Source organism: Corvus kubaryi, unplaced genomic scaffold (genome assembly GCF_017639235.1).
Source record: "Corvus kubaryi isolate FWS band 111438036 unplaced genomic scaffold, C.kubaryi_AGA036_p1.0 split3-73, whole genome shotgun sequence".
NCBI classification, from domain to species: domain Eukaryota; kingdom Metazoa; phylum Chordata; class Aves; order Passeriformes; family Corvidae; genus Corvus; species Corvus kubaryi.
In genome coordinates, this window is record NW_024582091.1 from 29,910,107 (window position 1) to 29,925,038 (window position 14,932).

General features: G+C 35.5%; 1 protein-coding gene across 8 annotated transcripts in view; it reads right to left on the minus strand.

Annotated features, from left to right (window-relative positions):
* Positions 1-14,932, minus strand: part of FAM184A (family with sequence similarity 184 member A) — a 74,558-nt gene that overhangs the window by 28,356 nt on the left and 31,270 nt on the right. For all 8 annotated transcript variants that reach the window (XM_042016716.1, XM_042016714.1, XM_042016711.1 and 5 more), the window contains exons 4-9: positions 12,483-12,664; positions 11,645-11,842; positions 8,266-8,388; positions 4,349-4,510; positions 2,403-2,524; positions 2,058-2,208 (exon numbers count right to left, since the gene is read on the minus strand). In XM_042016716.1, the coding sequence (XP_041872650.1) occupies positions 2,058-2,208; positions 2,403-2,524; positions 4,349-4,510; positions 8,266-8,388; positions 11,645-11,842; positions 12,483-12,664 (938 nt within the window). The remainder of the gene's footprint in view (positions 1-2,057; positions 2,209-2,402; positions 2,525-4,348; positions 4,511-8,265; positions 8,389-11,644; positions 11,843-12,482; positions 12,665-14,932) is intronic.

Genomic DNA, 14,932 nt, shown 5'->3' on the forward strand with positions numbered 1-14,932 from the left:
GCAACGTCCTTGACACAGGAAGGACCAAACCTGTGCACTGGTCCATACCAGGTCACAGATCTGCTTTGCACAACCTCATTGATGGCAGGCTGAACATGAACCAGCAGAATGGTGTTACAGCACTGAGTGCCAGCAGCACACTGGGCTGTAGAGCAACCAGTAGTTTGAGGGAAGGGGTCAATGCCTTCAAGTTGGCGCTTACTGCACATCACCTGGAGGGCATATTCTGTCTCCTCCTCCAGCTCATTCAGCTTTGGTACAAGACACATGTTGATAAACTTGATCATATTCAGTGGAGAGCTACCACCAAGAAGGCTAGGACTGGAACAGATATCCTTCTGAGGTAACTCTATTTGCTCAGGCTAAAGAAGAAATGGTTTTGTGGGACTTAATACCTTTCCAGTACCTATGAGGTGGTTACAGAGAAAGTGGACCTAGCCTTGTTACAGTGGAGAACAGCAGAACAATGAGAGGCAACAATCAAACTGAAAGAGAGAAGGTTCTGTCTAAATATAAAGAAGAAATTCACTATGAGGATAATTAAGCAGTAAATTAGATTATTCAGAGATGCTGTGGAATCTTCACCCTTAGAGGTTATTCAAGAGCTGACTGGACAGAGCCTTAAGCAACCTGGTTCTAATTCAGTGCTGACTGATTTGAGCAGCCTCCTGAGGCCTCTTCCAGCCTAAGCAAGTCTGTGATTCTGTGATTCAGGTCACTACAATTCTCAGAGACTACCTTTTTTGTACTGCAGTCAGGAGGAATGTACTACAGATCCATTTCTCCAAGAGTTAAGTCACCCATCTTTTACGCTATGGTCTGGAATTCTCTCTCCTCCAGGTGTAACAGATAAAATACAGATTCCTACTGAGAGAAAGCTTAACTCCCTACTACCAACACTAATTTTTCAATCTTTATTAAATAGCTATTCAGTTCAAATAGTGGTATGGAAAAGCCACAGCTGGATTGAAAAAAAAAATAGTCCTCACATGCTATAATCTCTTTGCATACAGTTCTGATATAGTAAAAGGAATTAAAAAAACCAGAAAAACACAACCATTTTGCACATGGAAACCTTTTCCCATGTCTGAAAATTCTCTAGTAAATTCTCCTTATTACAGTTAGCATTCTGATTCCAAAATGTCTTGCATAGGCAGAAAAAAAAGTACATTTGCAACATACTAATTTTCCATTATGAAACTGTAGGTAAGATTTAACATGGTATTTTTGAAAGGTAGAGATAAAAGTATGTTAAAACTGTGGAAAGTTTAATATGTCCCTTTCTAGGCTTCCCAAATTAGACAGCAAATTAAAAGCCATCCCACAATAACAACCTGGAATCACAGTCATTTAATGAGTTCCAAAATCTGTTACTCTTACTTTAAAATGTGTGTGTTCATTATCAGCTATTTCTTCGAACTGGAGTCAATAAAACCAGTTCTACAGCATTTATGGTTTGAAAAAAGTACAAAGCATGTATTTTCTTTGAATTATCTAACATAACTGAGATTATGAATTTGAGTTACCATTAAAAAACCTCAGTATTTACACAAAATTATCCCAAAATATTGTTCAAAATCACTTAAGACATAGCTGTAATAAATGTGTCATAGAAACTGAGGGATATTTTGACTTCTGAGAGATTTGTACAGCGTTATTCTTGTAAACATAGGAGATTATTATTTTTGTAAATATCGGGGATACCTCTAAAGTCCAAACAACTAGCATTGGTAGATATTTAACAGCACAACAGCTGAGCTCACAAAATCAAAACAACCTTGTAGTGAAGAAGTGAGACTGTCAACATCCTCTCCCTCTTCCCCTCAAAACTGTAAAAAGTTTTATTCACATTTAATGTAAAGAACAACATTCATATAATTAACGTTATCTTCACATATTATTTAAAATATTTGATAGCGATTAGGTTAAAAAGCCCTATGCTAACAAATTTCATTTCAAAGCCAGATATAACAATTGATTTAATTTACTTAGCTGGTAATAAGCCACCAACAATTAAACTGTAATGGCTTTCCAGTTTTCAAAGACACCATAGTTACCTGGTCTAAAAGATCTTCAACCTTTTTTTGCCATCCATCCCTTGCTGCATTTTTCTCACGTTCTTTCAGCTGCAACAGCTGAGTCATGGCTGCCTTCTTGTCCTCTTCATGCTGCAGCCTCAGCTCTTCACGAAGCTTATTACATTCCTGTCTGAAAACAAAGGTCAAATAACTAAAATGCAGTGGGACCTTGTGCAAGAAGTGAGAAAGAATTAAGACCTCAGTAATAATTGGAAAATCTTAAATGACAGAAACCTTTGCTTTATATTTCATTTGATAGTACATTTGCATAAAATACATAGTTCATTTCTTATTAAAAAATATAAGAAAAAAAATAGTACTTGCCGAAGATTTTCTGTCCATTTTATTTCTAAGTCACGTGCCATTCTGTCAACTTTGAACTTTTCCTCCTCTCTCATGGCAGCAATCATTGCCTCGTGCTGCTGTCTCTCCTGATCTAGTTCTCCCTGCAAATACAAACTTTACAATAGAGACTGATCAGCAGCAAAAGTGTATTTCAAACATTGAGTGTATTTAGAATAAAAATATCAATTACAATTGGCTCATAAATTTGAACTACAGCTTCTTCAGTGTGAAATTCCTAGTTATGCACAATTAATGCCTATACATCTCCTGATATTTCTTACTTGCGAAACAGAAGTGTGTATTCCTATAAAAAGCAATTTTCCAATAAGTCATTCTGCAATCTTTTCAAATACCATTACATTGAATCATGGAATAATTTATGTTGCAAAGAACTGCAAAAGGTCAACAAGTCCCATTCACTGAAGGGCTCACTTCAGAATTAGAGCAGGTGGCTTAGGTCCTTGTCAAGAACGCTTTGAATTTTGTTTTTTAAATTTTTTTAAGCATTGAATATCCAGTATTTGAATTTCAAAGCCTGAGCTATCCGTACGTGATACAAAGTTCATGTATACCTTCTTTCTGTTTTTTGATGGGACAAGCCTGCTAGAAACAAGGTTTCACAGTCTGACCACAGAGAACACCATCCTTAAAATTCCCATCAATTTCTGCTGAAATTTTACCATACTAGAATAGTATTAGGTACAACCTAGAAATCTTACTTACATGAATGTTGTTCTGCAGGGCTTGCTTCATTCATGAGAAGCAAACATAACCCTCTAAATTGAATTAATACTTTTTGAAATGAGACCTTTTCTGCCACATTTTGATGTATTTTAAAATCTGTTAAGATAAATGTTATTGCTAGTAACCTACTATATGTGAATGTTTAAATGTTTTAATAGGTGAAGAGAGCAATACTCGTTCATAAGAACATTTAGCGACATTATAAAAAATACAGAGGAAGTCATAATCTGTAATATTCTGCACCTCTAATGACTGTAGCTGAAAAAAAAAAATATACCAATATCCTGTTTCAGGCTGGTTTTGTTAAAAAAATATGAAAACAGGCTCAGTGAAAAAAAATTTTTATAATATTTGCTGCTCTACTTCAAACACTTCTTGTGGTCTTGCAAATGTACATTACTTACTGCGGAAACAAAAATGAAATATTTACCCAGTGCTGCAGTCAATGAGCTATTGACAGACTAACTGACAGTTCTATTTCCATCTAAGCCAATTAAAATGACGATACATTTCTGCCTAGGCAAATTAATTGCTTAATGATATAAAGTGGTCACACTTTCGAAGTGACAGTCTCCAAACTTTCAAGATATCATAGCACATACCTAAAAATTATTCTCAAATCTTTACTGAAATCCTAAATTCGATCCTGAAATGAAGACTGTGTCCATTATCCAAGGAAAACATGGCATAGATGTATTCAAAAAACTCATCAAAAAGGTTTCTGTGAATTCTAGAGCTAGTAAGCTCTGGATCTTGTTTTGCATCAGGACATGAACTGTCTGGAATTGCAAGTGTTAACTCATACCCTTTCATGAAATTCTATTAAAACTCTGAACATATTTTTTATGTAGTTTTGGCAGCTACAATTTACATTAACCACACAAAGATATGCTTGCAGCACTACATGTTAAATACTAAAATTGTTCTGAAAACAAAAAACACCCACTCCAAAACAACCAACTAATAAAATAAAATTTTAAAAAACCAAATCCCAAACCAACCTATCCTATTTTCCATTTTTTAAATTCTCTGCTTGAAATAGAAATCTCTTCTTTGATGAAGCCACATTAAGCTCCTTCTATCAGGTGTACACCATAAAACACTTCTAGCCATTTTAAAAACAAGACCAAGGATCGCTGTGACCATGCTTTACACAATTTATTCTCCAACAGCATGGTTACCTCAACACTATACAGTGAATCTGTGGTCTCTCGCAGTCTTGCTCTAGTTAATTCCAGCTCTTTCTGGAGTATTTCCTGAGCTTCTTGAAGACTGGAGATGTGTCCTTCTGCAGTCCCGAGGCCTTGCTCACTTTTTCGTACTAGGTCTTGCAGACGACACACCTGCGACGTGACAAAAAAAGCTGTAATTTCCATGATTATTGCTAATGGCAGCCAAGCCATCCTGGTGTTTCCCGGTGTTTCCTAATTCTGATCTAGACAAGTTTTTAGTTGCACTGCCTGTTCTCTGTTAGTATCACTTAATGCTTCTGTATTTAAAAACAAATTCCTGTAATATTATAAGAACAAAGACTCAATTAAAGGATTTTTACAAGTAAAAAAAATATATCCAATGTGTGTTTGATGCACATTGCAAAGAAAGGGGCTGCATAAAAGATCTGAAATTGCCTGTAACTTTGCCATGAAAAAGCATGTTTCAAGCAAATTAATGAGAAATATTTCAAAATACATAAACTGTAATCTAATATATAACTTAACTTGTGCTGGGGTTTAAGTTTCTCTGTTTGCAGATTGCTACCTGTCCAGTCTGTCTAAAACTCAATCTAACACCTGCAGAGTATAATGTAATAATTTCCTTAACTGCTATGCAACAATACTCTTCTTTTTCTGCCTGTTCGTGCTTCAGCTTCTCATCTGTAAAATGATGATACTATACTTCTTTGCTTCAAATAAAAATCTGGGGGACTGAACATAGTTCACCAGCTACAGGAAAGAAAAGCTTTTTAGGTATGTAGGTTGGAAAAACAGAAAAATGGGAGGCAGGGAGTAAGAAAGAACAGCAGCTAATTGGAAATGCATTGTTTGCAGAAGCAATAGTCTATGCTATTGCCTTTGTATGTTGAGATAAATTCATTCACAGAGGGACAAGTGTCCCAACAAAAGACTAGCCTTTGGTTTACAAGCATGGACAGGTAAGAATTATAACCACTCTTCCTTTGGAAGAAGGAATAATTAGAAAAATTTGTTAGAATAATTACATACAAATACTGCTTATAATACACACAGAGACAACCTATGAAGTGTTTAAAAAGCGGAACTCCTCCTTTCCTCTCAGAAAGGAATCCAAAATTTCTTTGGCATGAGAGATTTCAGTGAAAAACTCCACAAACCTGAGCATTTGTCTCTGTGCTCCTTTGAGTTATATTCAAAACAACCGATACTTCCCTACAAAGCACTGCTACCTGAAGGAGAATCCCTACAAGAAAAACTGCCCCCAAAACTGGTATCCTGGCAGTGCACTGCTGTCTATGTATCTGATAGTAGCAAACCACTTGCATCAATATGAATAGCAGTCCTGTAGATCTAAAGGATATGGGAGCAGGCAGGATTGCCACTCATAGGGCTTAAGATAAATTCTGCTGTTGACAAAGCAATGATGGAGGCTGTTTATAATGACCTTTAGTAACACCATCAGAAATCCTTTGCATGGAGACAGCAAGTCCTTAGATGACTGTGCCAAGTAACACAAACATAGCATCATTCTAAAAGGCCTTGGCTGGTCTACAGTGAAAGGAAACAAATCTGCAGCCAGCCTCATCCTGAGACACGTGAGAAAGCCACTATCTTGACTTAACCCAAACTCTCAAAAAAATCATTGGCAAATATTTAAGATTACACTGCTCTTAAATAGCTTAGCACTAGAAGCAAGCCTAATGAGGCTTCAATCTTCTCCCATCCTTTAGCTAAGATAATTGCCACCAGAAAGTCTGTCAAAAAGAAAAGAGGATGGCATGGGTTCAAAAGCAGCTTTCTCAGCAGGGAAGATAGAACTAAGCTAGCATCCAGAGAAAGTAATAAATACAAGCCTACTGTTAAATGACTTCTGTAACTTAAAGCAAACCAAAAAAAGGAAGCAACAGTAGCAATATAACATCTAAGCTAATGATGTGTCAAACAAATCACAGGGAAGTTTTTCTAGGTCAGTGAAGGCATTGAGAAACTGTTGTTAGTTGTCAATAGAGATCTAAGGGTAAGCTGTGGTTGCAAGTGAAGCTTTTCTTTCATGTGCTCAAGATAAACATAGTAATGAAATAAAACATATCTCCTCTGTACTACATGGAGTGGATTTACAGACCAAGAATTTATTGCCTGTATGCTTTCTCTCATTCTTTCACTATGCAAAATATACTGTATTACATTTATCCTGGCATAGGATTGTATATAAACTCAAATATTGGACAGCAGCTGGACCTAGTTCCCTATTTTAGTCTCCTATTCCTCAGCTATGCCCCTGTTTGGTTAATTCAGTGTTCTGATGAATTTCCCAAGCCTGAATTTGATAGCAGGTGGATAACAAGAACTCATTCTTAAAACATTTGAAGTTATTTCCTTAAGGGAAGGAGAAAGTTTATTGCTCATGAATGCAAGAGAGATTGATAAAGAATAACTAAATTTAAGCCTACAGTGTTAGATGATGATAGAATGACAATAGTGCTCTACTCAGATCTAATCCAGCAACAATGAAAGTTAATATACAACACACCAGTTAAAGCTAAAAAGAAATAACTAAACTTCCTGTAATTTTGAACTGAAAAATACAGCTGTGTATGATGTTGTTAACATACATAACAAATGCATCATATTTTCATCAATTTGAATGCAGGTGAGCATACTGTTAAAAGAGCAAGTGCAGTTCCAGCTTAAACTTGCACCTTCTCTAAGTTCTGAAGCAAAGATACTGGCAACCCTCAGGAGGAAGAACAGCCTCCTGTTTAAACAGGTACTCACAACTGACTGATCAGCAGAGCTGCTGAACTCTAAAGGTGGGAGGTCTAGCTACTCTGGTAATGTGTAATCTCTGGCATACCCATCTATCTGGTAGGTCCTACTCTGAAAGTATATGTTAATACATATTTTCAGAATATATACCTTAATATATAATAATAAAATACATTATAATGTATATTAATATAATAATATATCAATATGCTATTGATAGAGTAATATATAATATATTAACAAATAAAATCTACAATAAGTTAATCTATACTTTTGGAGGGGAAGTCTTCCCCATTTAGTATATTAAAAACAAGCAGGTTTTTTTCTTAAGCTAGTTTAGCATTTGTGCAATTTGCAAGTCACCAGAATGAGACACCTGCTCTCTCGATGTTGTACAGCATAGAAAACAGTAATGAAAAATGTTGCTGCAAAATAATACTTAAATTCACGTTTAAGTCTCACTTAAAGCACACACTGAAATCATACATAGGGCTTGCTAAACAATAAAGCTGATGAATATTTTCTTGAAACACAGAAAAAGTTCCAGAGAAAAATGGGTTGATGTTCTTGGTATCAATAGAATGTACTTCTAGGTTAAAAAATACTGTACTATGAAAAGGTGGTGATTTCCAACTAAAAAAAGTTAAAACTGTCTTGAGATATGATACTTTTAACATTGATAGCATATATCAAGACATAGCAAATAATTTGGGTTTTACTAAAAGTATTTCTTATCAACTTTTGATGAAAATACATGAAGATGATTTGTAAGCCAGGAAACTGACCAGAATTTATGTTAACCACAAGCGAATATGGGTTTAAACACAGTTAATTTTCCCTCTCTCCTGACATATTTTGTGTAGAGGTCTGTGTACCTAATGAGAAGATAAAAGAATTAAAAATAAAGAGCTGTTTACATCAGCTGTTTACTACCTCCATCTCTCTTGCTTCGTTAATTTTGTGAAGGACAATAAAATCATTGCTCAGAAGCATCAACTAACTTGCCATGTTTTAAGAATACTCCGCTCTAAACAGAAATAAGGCACTAAACACTCAACAGCACAGTCCTAGACCTGTCCTGGAGTCTAAGCTCACTATTGATGAAATGTGGTAGCTGAAACAAGTAAGTTAACCCTTGCCTCCTGATTGGCAGAAGTCAGTTTCGTTGTCAGGTCTTCCTTCATGTTTTCCAGCTGCTGTCGGAGCTGATTCTTATCATCCTCCAAATGCAGTTTCTCCTTCTCAAACTGCTGCTCCAACTCCTTCAGACACACGCAGGATGGAAGAAATATTAAATACATGCCATACAGTCACTGCAAAGTACAGGTCTACCATACGGAAATGATTCTAGTTGGCATAAATACTTGTCATCTCAACCCTTTCCTTAAACTGTTACAGCACAAATATCTATTTCCTTTTATAACGGATGTCTTCATTTTTCAGTTTATTTTATAATCTAACATCCTTGATTAATCACGAAATAAAGACAAACAGGACTTTCCTCTCAATTACTTCTCAATTATCAAAAGCTTTAAAGCTGTATCTACTTTCACAGTTTTTCAATCTGAGTTGAAAGAAGAACTTTTCATTTTTTACAAAATTACACTGATAAATCTGCATGTCATTCAGTCTTTACCCATCTACTTCCCACAAATAATCCCCACAGGAAATAGTAAATCTTAAAATCCAGATTGAGCTCTGTGAAGTTTTTCATCATGTTACAATAAATGGAAAAAAAAAGCCCCACACCATATATCTATAAAATTTATGTAGAACCAAAAGAGATCAACAATTAGTTTTCAAGTTTAACTATATGGAAAGAATCAAGTAACAGCCCTGTTTTCATTCAACCTTTATGGCGTAATAGCCAAATTCTCAAAATAACTGCTGCATGAATTATATTTCTCTTACATGAGCCTATGTTATGTGCATGTGTATATATATACAAATGGTAAAAACTTTTAAATTTTTTAAGGAAAATTACAAATTTATACTTCAGCTTTAGTAATATTCAGAATACATTTTCAGAAGAACAATTTCTTTCATAAAATACTTTAAAGGAAACATGTTAAAATTGAGAACTTCATTACGTATTTCAGTGGAATATACTATATAACTTATAATACCACAAGAAAATTAAGGTTGCCAAGCAAGATGCTCCAGAGTCATGCCATACAAGGCTTCAAGGTTTTCTATGGAGCTAGAGGCTCTTAACTCCTTCCTAGAGGCTCAGCTGAAATGCAAGGCTTAGCACTGATTCAGTGCCTTTGTGTAGACCTGGGATCAGGTTTCTGAAAAATCAGTAATATCTCAGAAACAGCCATGAAAATACATAGACCAGAGCCAGCCTGAAATAAAAAGTACAACTGAAGGTATCAGTAAGACTGGGGAAACAGGGAGGAAGAACTAGAGTATTAAAGAGGAAAACCAGTCACGAAAAGGTATAAAAGTCTAAGGAAACCCAAGGTTTCATGCTGCAAGACAGCAATGTAGTGTTATCCAGCCAACTCCAAGAAGCAACAGAGGCCAAGCCTTCCTCATCCAAACCCAGAGACGCCTCAAGTGTTTTGTGGGGAGTGGTAAGCACATTAGGCACACTAAGCAGCTTGTTATTTCTAGCACTGCTTTAGGGTATGCAGTAGGCAATGAGTAATTTCTGCATACACTGCTTGCACGATCTCCTCATTCACGGTAGAAGTTGGACAGAGCGACAAAGCAGAGGGTTACACTCACTAACACATTACTGAACAACCTAACTGAACAAGTGCCTGCCTTCTTCACTGGGTCCACATGAGTCAACATGTGGGATAAATGCTCCTTGCTCAGTGAAGCCTGACCAATTTGTCTTGCTCATGCTGAAATCTGCTGTCTGCAAAATTCCACTGGTGCTATTTAGACCCTATTCTGATATCAGAGTAATTATTTTTCTGATGATACTTGTCAGTACAGCTGTGCAGTACTGCAAAATTATTAGCAACTCTATTTTCATGATCCTCCTGATGCCATTTTTACAGCTCATTTTATAGATGGAAATATTGAAGCAAAAAGAAATGTTTGAGCTATTATTTGACTCCTACTCTAATTCTGCTGAATTCTCTTCTGTTTCACAGATGCATTTCCCAGGCTTCCAGTCCCAATGAATCCTCATATCTTCTATCCCAAGGCTCCTGGTACCATGCTTCTTCCGCATACAAAATTCAACTCTGCTCTGCATTTAAGCCTGACTGTTTTCTTCCTTGGATTATTTGATCACCACATGCCTTGGTGAGACACGTTTGACAGAGGAGACAGTGAAATCTGATTAAGATTTAAGATCAGTGAAATCTGATTAAGATTGACTGAGATCTTGATCCTAACATCTTTTCATATTTAGTTTTTCCTCGTTAAAATCATTTCACATTTCTCACACTTATAGAGGTGTTCCCTATTTAAACTAATTTAACAATTTAAGAAAAAAAAGTCTGTGATCTCCTTTTGTTTTATTCTCCACATTATTTTAATAACAAACAAAACAAAAGAAAAAGAACCCCACATCATACTGAAATAAAAGAAAAATATACCCAGAAACCCTAAGAGACGTTGTCTTAATAACAGGCATGTTTAAAGTTGCAAAGAAAAGTAAACCTGAAAGATCAGATGCACATATATCTCTGAGAACTATTTCAGTTACTGGATGACAAAAAATATTTTGGATTTATTAAAAATTGAACTAAGAAGCAACATATTAGGAGAATAATTTACAGAAACAAACCCAGGCTGTCTGAGATGCACGTCACTAACTACAACCATGCTCCTTGGTATGTTTCCTGTGAATACATCAAGAGGAGTATAACAAGGCCTTGAATTAAACAATTAATCTTTGTCTGTATTTCCTGTGTAAGGCAAAATTTGTATTTAATGCACATACAATCAGATTAGGAAATAGTAATTCAAAAATGTGCCTCTCATTCTGAGAAAGAAAAGGCCAATTTTGTGAAACAAGAGAAAAGCCTTTCAGTTTCAGGATTTCAGTCAAAGGTAAATGTGTAGCTGCTGGAGAGTGAGTTGCTGTACAGTACATAATTTTATGATGCAAGCTAGGAAGACCTCTTGTCATCTTCTGAGTACACATACAGCCAAGTCCTAATAAAGTATCTTTTTGTACTTCTAGACTGTCAATGAAAATTTTAAATAAATGCTATAATAATATTATCTTTCATCTCCTTCAGAAGAACTGATCTTGATATACCAACCCTTCTGAATATGGGTCAGAAATCCTGGGAAAACAGAACTACAATACTTGAAAATACATTTGTATAAATTGAGAATTTCTGTTCCGTATTCATACAAATGACAGTATAAGCGTTTGTTTGGAGTTTTTTTCCCAAGGTATTTGTTATTTTTCTAAAGCCTAAGCAGTTTCTCCAGAGGCCTGCAGGTAATTCCAAATTAAATTTGCCATAAAACAAAACCATGCAGTACAAGATGCAAACTGTAACAGTTGCTTTTTGTTTGATTACTAAGAAAATAAGAACATACCATCTGCAGTTTCTTCTTATCCTTATTAGCATTACTGTGTGCAGCCTCAATTGCAGTATGGTGTTTCCATGCTAGTTCTTCTAAGGTCTTGGAATGAGCCTCCTTTAACTGTGCAGCCTCTCCTTCCAATCTTGCTTGTAATTTTACCAGCTCCTTCTCATAATATTCACGTTGTGTTTCCCTTGCTTCATTTACTTTCTATAAAGTACAGGAAAAGAAAATTATTCAATGGTAAAAAAATCTGAACAGTAGGAATAAAAAAAAAATACAAAAACATTACTGATGACATAAAACTGCAAAAAACTAACTTTCATATAAAAAAATTGAGCAAACACTAAGCACTGGCTACATGCTTCAGTAACCAAAAAGCTAATTTAAAAAGATCCATGCAAAATAATACATACTTATTAAAAACCTAATTTTTCCTCTATTTAATCTGGGAAAAACAAAAATTTGGTATCAAGCCTATGGAGAATTTCTGTTTAGTATTTTCAAACAATGTTCAATGCATTTTCAGCAAATGGCATTTTAAACTGTTCTTTAATTGTTTCACATTGTTCTTCCTCAGACAGTTTAGATACTAGGTATATACACACAAGGTCATAAATCAAATGAAATTGTTAAAAGATTGTCCAAAGCAGTCTGAACATCTAATCTGACTTCCCTCTAATCTCACTTTACACTCTACATTAGTCATTCTTTGTTGCTACATGAGATATACTTGAAAGATACTGGTCCTAGTCCGGTCATATCAAATAAAAATTAAAGCATAATTGTTTTTTTAAGAGAATCCTAGGTTTTTTGATTTTATTCAACTAAAGCCAATAAGCTGTTTAACCTTCTCCAATGCCAGAATTTGCTGCCTTTGTCGCTCATCCAGACTCTGTGTTTTGCTTTGTAATAAATTTCTTTCCTCTTCCAGCTGGGACAATTTTTCCTTTAATCTAGACTTTTCTGATTCCAAGTCTCTGATCGTAACTTCTTGAGTCATTTGAGTAGCTTGAAGCATTCCAATGTGACCTAAAAACAAAACAGCTCTTTAAAACCTCAAAGCATTGGTTTCATGCAATTGAAGTGCACATTCATATTTCAGTGATAGTACAAATCTGGTGGAAGCTTGCATATGGATCTCCCTTGTCTTCACTGCAATATTTATCTTCCTCTCCACTTCTCAATTGTTTAGTTTTATTGTAAAATGCCCAACAACAGTAGAGCACTTGGTGCCGAAGCTCCTTTCATTTCAATTTTCCTTGTTCCAAGTTGCATATTGACTACCAAAGGAAAGCAGAAGGTGGCAATTCAAAGAACACTGAAGAACTTATCCCACCTAAACCTGCATATTTCTATCCTACAATAAGATACACAACAGAAAGCAGAACACTGATGTCTAAAGATAAACATGTCATTGCTTTATCAAACTCATAATTCAGCTGGCATAGTAGATACACAGCTTTATCTGCTGTAAAACTTACAGAATTATACTTTATTTTGCTGAAGGAATATGACTAAAAGATGTAACTAAACTGTCTCTATAGTAAAGTATTATCTAAATCCTTCCAGGTTGGAGGCCTCCTTTTAATTTCTTTATATATATTTTTGAAAAAACAAACAAACAAAAGAAGTAAAACTTCAAACTACACAATATAATCATCTGTCCTTCACATAACCAGTTGACAAAGGTTTGTGACTTCATAAATTTCTGTCTGTTCTTCTTGATGTGTATCTGTATTACTGTAGGTAACTGACTAAAGCAGTGAAATTTCTTTTATTTTGGGAGAGGCTCTGGGGTGAATAGAAGACTTTTGAAAAAGAGGATGCTTCTAATTTAGTTCAACTAAAAGATGAGAGGTATTGTTTACTCAGAATAATTTTTTACTGATTTTTGTAATCTCAGTTTCTAGGAAACTTTGTTGTTTCCCCTCTCATTTTATTATAACCTTCAAAAATGACAGATTTAATGACAGTTCAGTTTTAATAACAGTATTGCTTTTAAATTTACGTTACTAAGAAATAGCTAAAGAAAGTGGACTATATGCTGTTTCTCACATGACAAAATCACTGAGCTTCATGATTCATTTCCATTTGTTGTTAAAAGCAAGATGTGCCAAAAAGGAAACTGTTTTAGCCTTTGTTGCCTTCTCTTCAGAGAAGGGCCATGAGACAGACAATGAAATTCGGAAATTAAAAATGCCTCAAAATTAATAACAAATTTCATTAAAAATGCACACCTCTAATTGTACTAAGCCCTGAACAATTCTAAAAATAATTTCAACATTTTTGTTTGTAAAACTGAAAACTGAAGAAGAAAACTTAGGATAATGGGTATGCTTAGGTTCTTAGTACCATTTTTAAAAAATCCTTATTTCAAAGTTCAGCCATTTAAGAAAGGTATTTTCAAAGCCAGAATTTTATAATCTAACAAGGATAATAATACAAGAATTTTCAGTTTGTTAGGAGGTATGTCATATATATATTATTGTAAGCACACACACACAGATGTAGAGCTTTTGTCCTAGCAATACCAACACACAAGACAGGTTTCCCATTGCTCATGCTCTACATAAAAGATATGAAATGCAGCAGTTTCCTTACAAGCTGGAAATCTCAGGATAAACGGAAGAAGAATATATTAAATGCCCAAAAGAGACTCAATAATGTTCTAAACTTGCAATATGATGAGTAAACATTCTTTATGGTAATTAAGTATGAGAATTCAGTTTCTTTGAGGCAGGATTTTTGACAGTGTGAGCTGAAAACCAAGGAGATGGCAGTGGGCCAGCGTCAGAAACCATTTCCAAACAGGCTGGCAACCAATTACATCACATGGCAATGGCTTGGTGGCACCACTCCTAACAGGGATCCTGGTTCTTGGTGGGCAGCGATGCGCTGTAAAACAAAGATGTACTGCTGACAGCGCCACTGAGCTTGGCAACAGCACAGACACACTGGGACTTCGGGTAAAGCAGAAAACCTCGGTGCCAGAGGAGACCAGGGCTGGCCTCAATCACAGGCTAGCTGACTCCATGCCATCAGTAATACAGACAAACAGCCTGGGTACTTATTTCCACTACATTTGGGGCGGCCTGGTAAAACCCTCCCATGCTTCTGCCTAAGCAATGAAACAGCAACAGCTTTAGAGCACATGAGAACAGGGTTCATGAGGTTTTTCTATCACTGCCTCACAAAACACCTTTTGGAGGGTCAGATTCCCATTTTACATACTCTCAGCAGCAAGCCTATTCCTTTTAGCTCTTTGATTTAATAGGACCTTGTAGTCTTAGGCTCCTG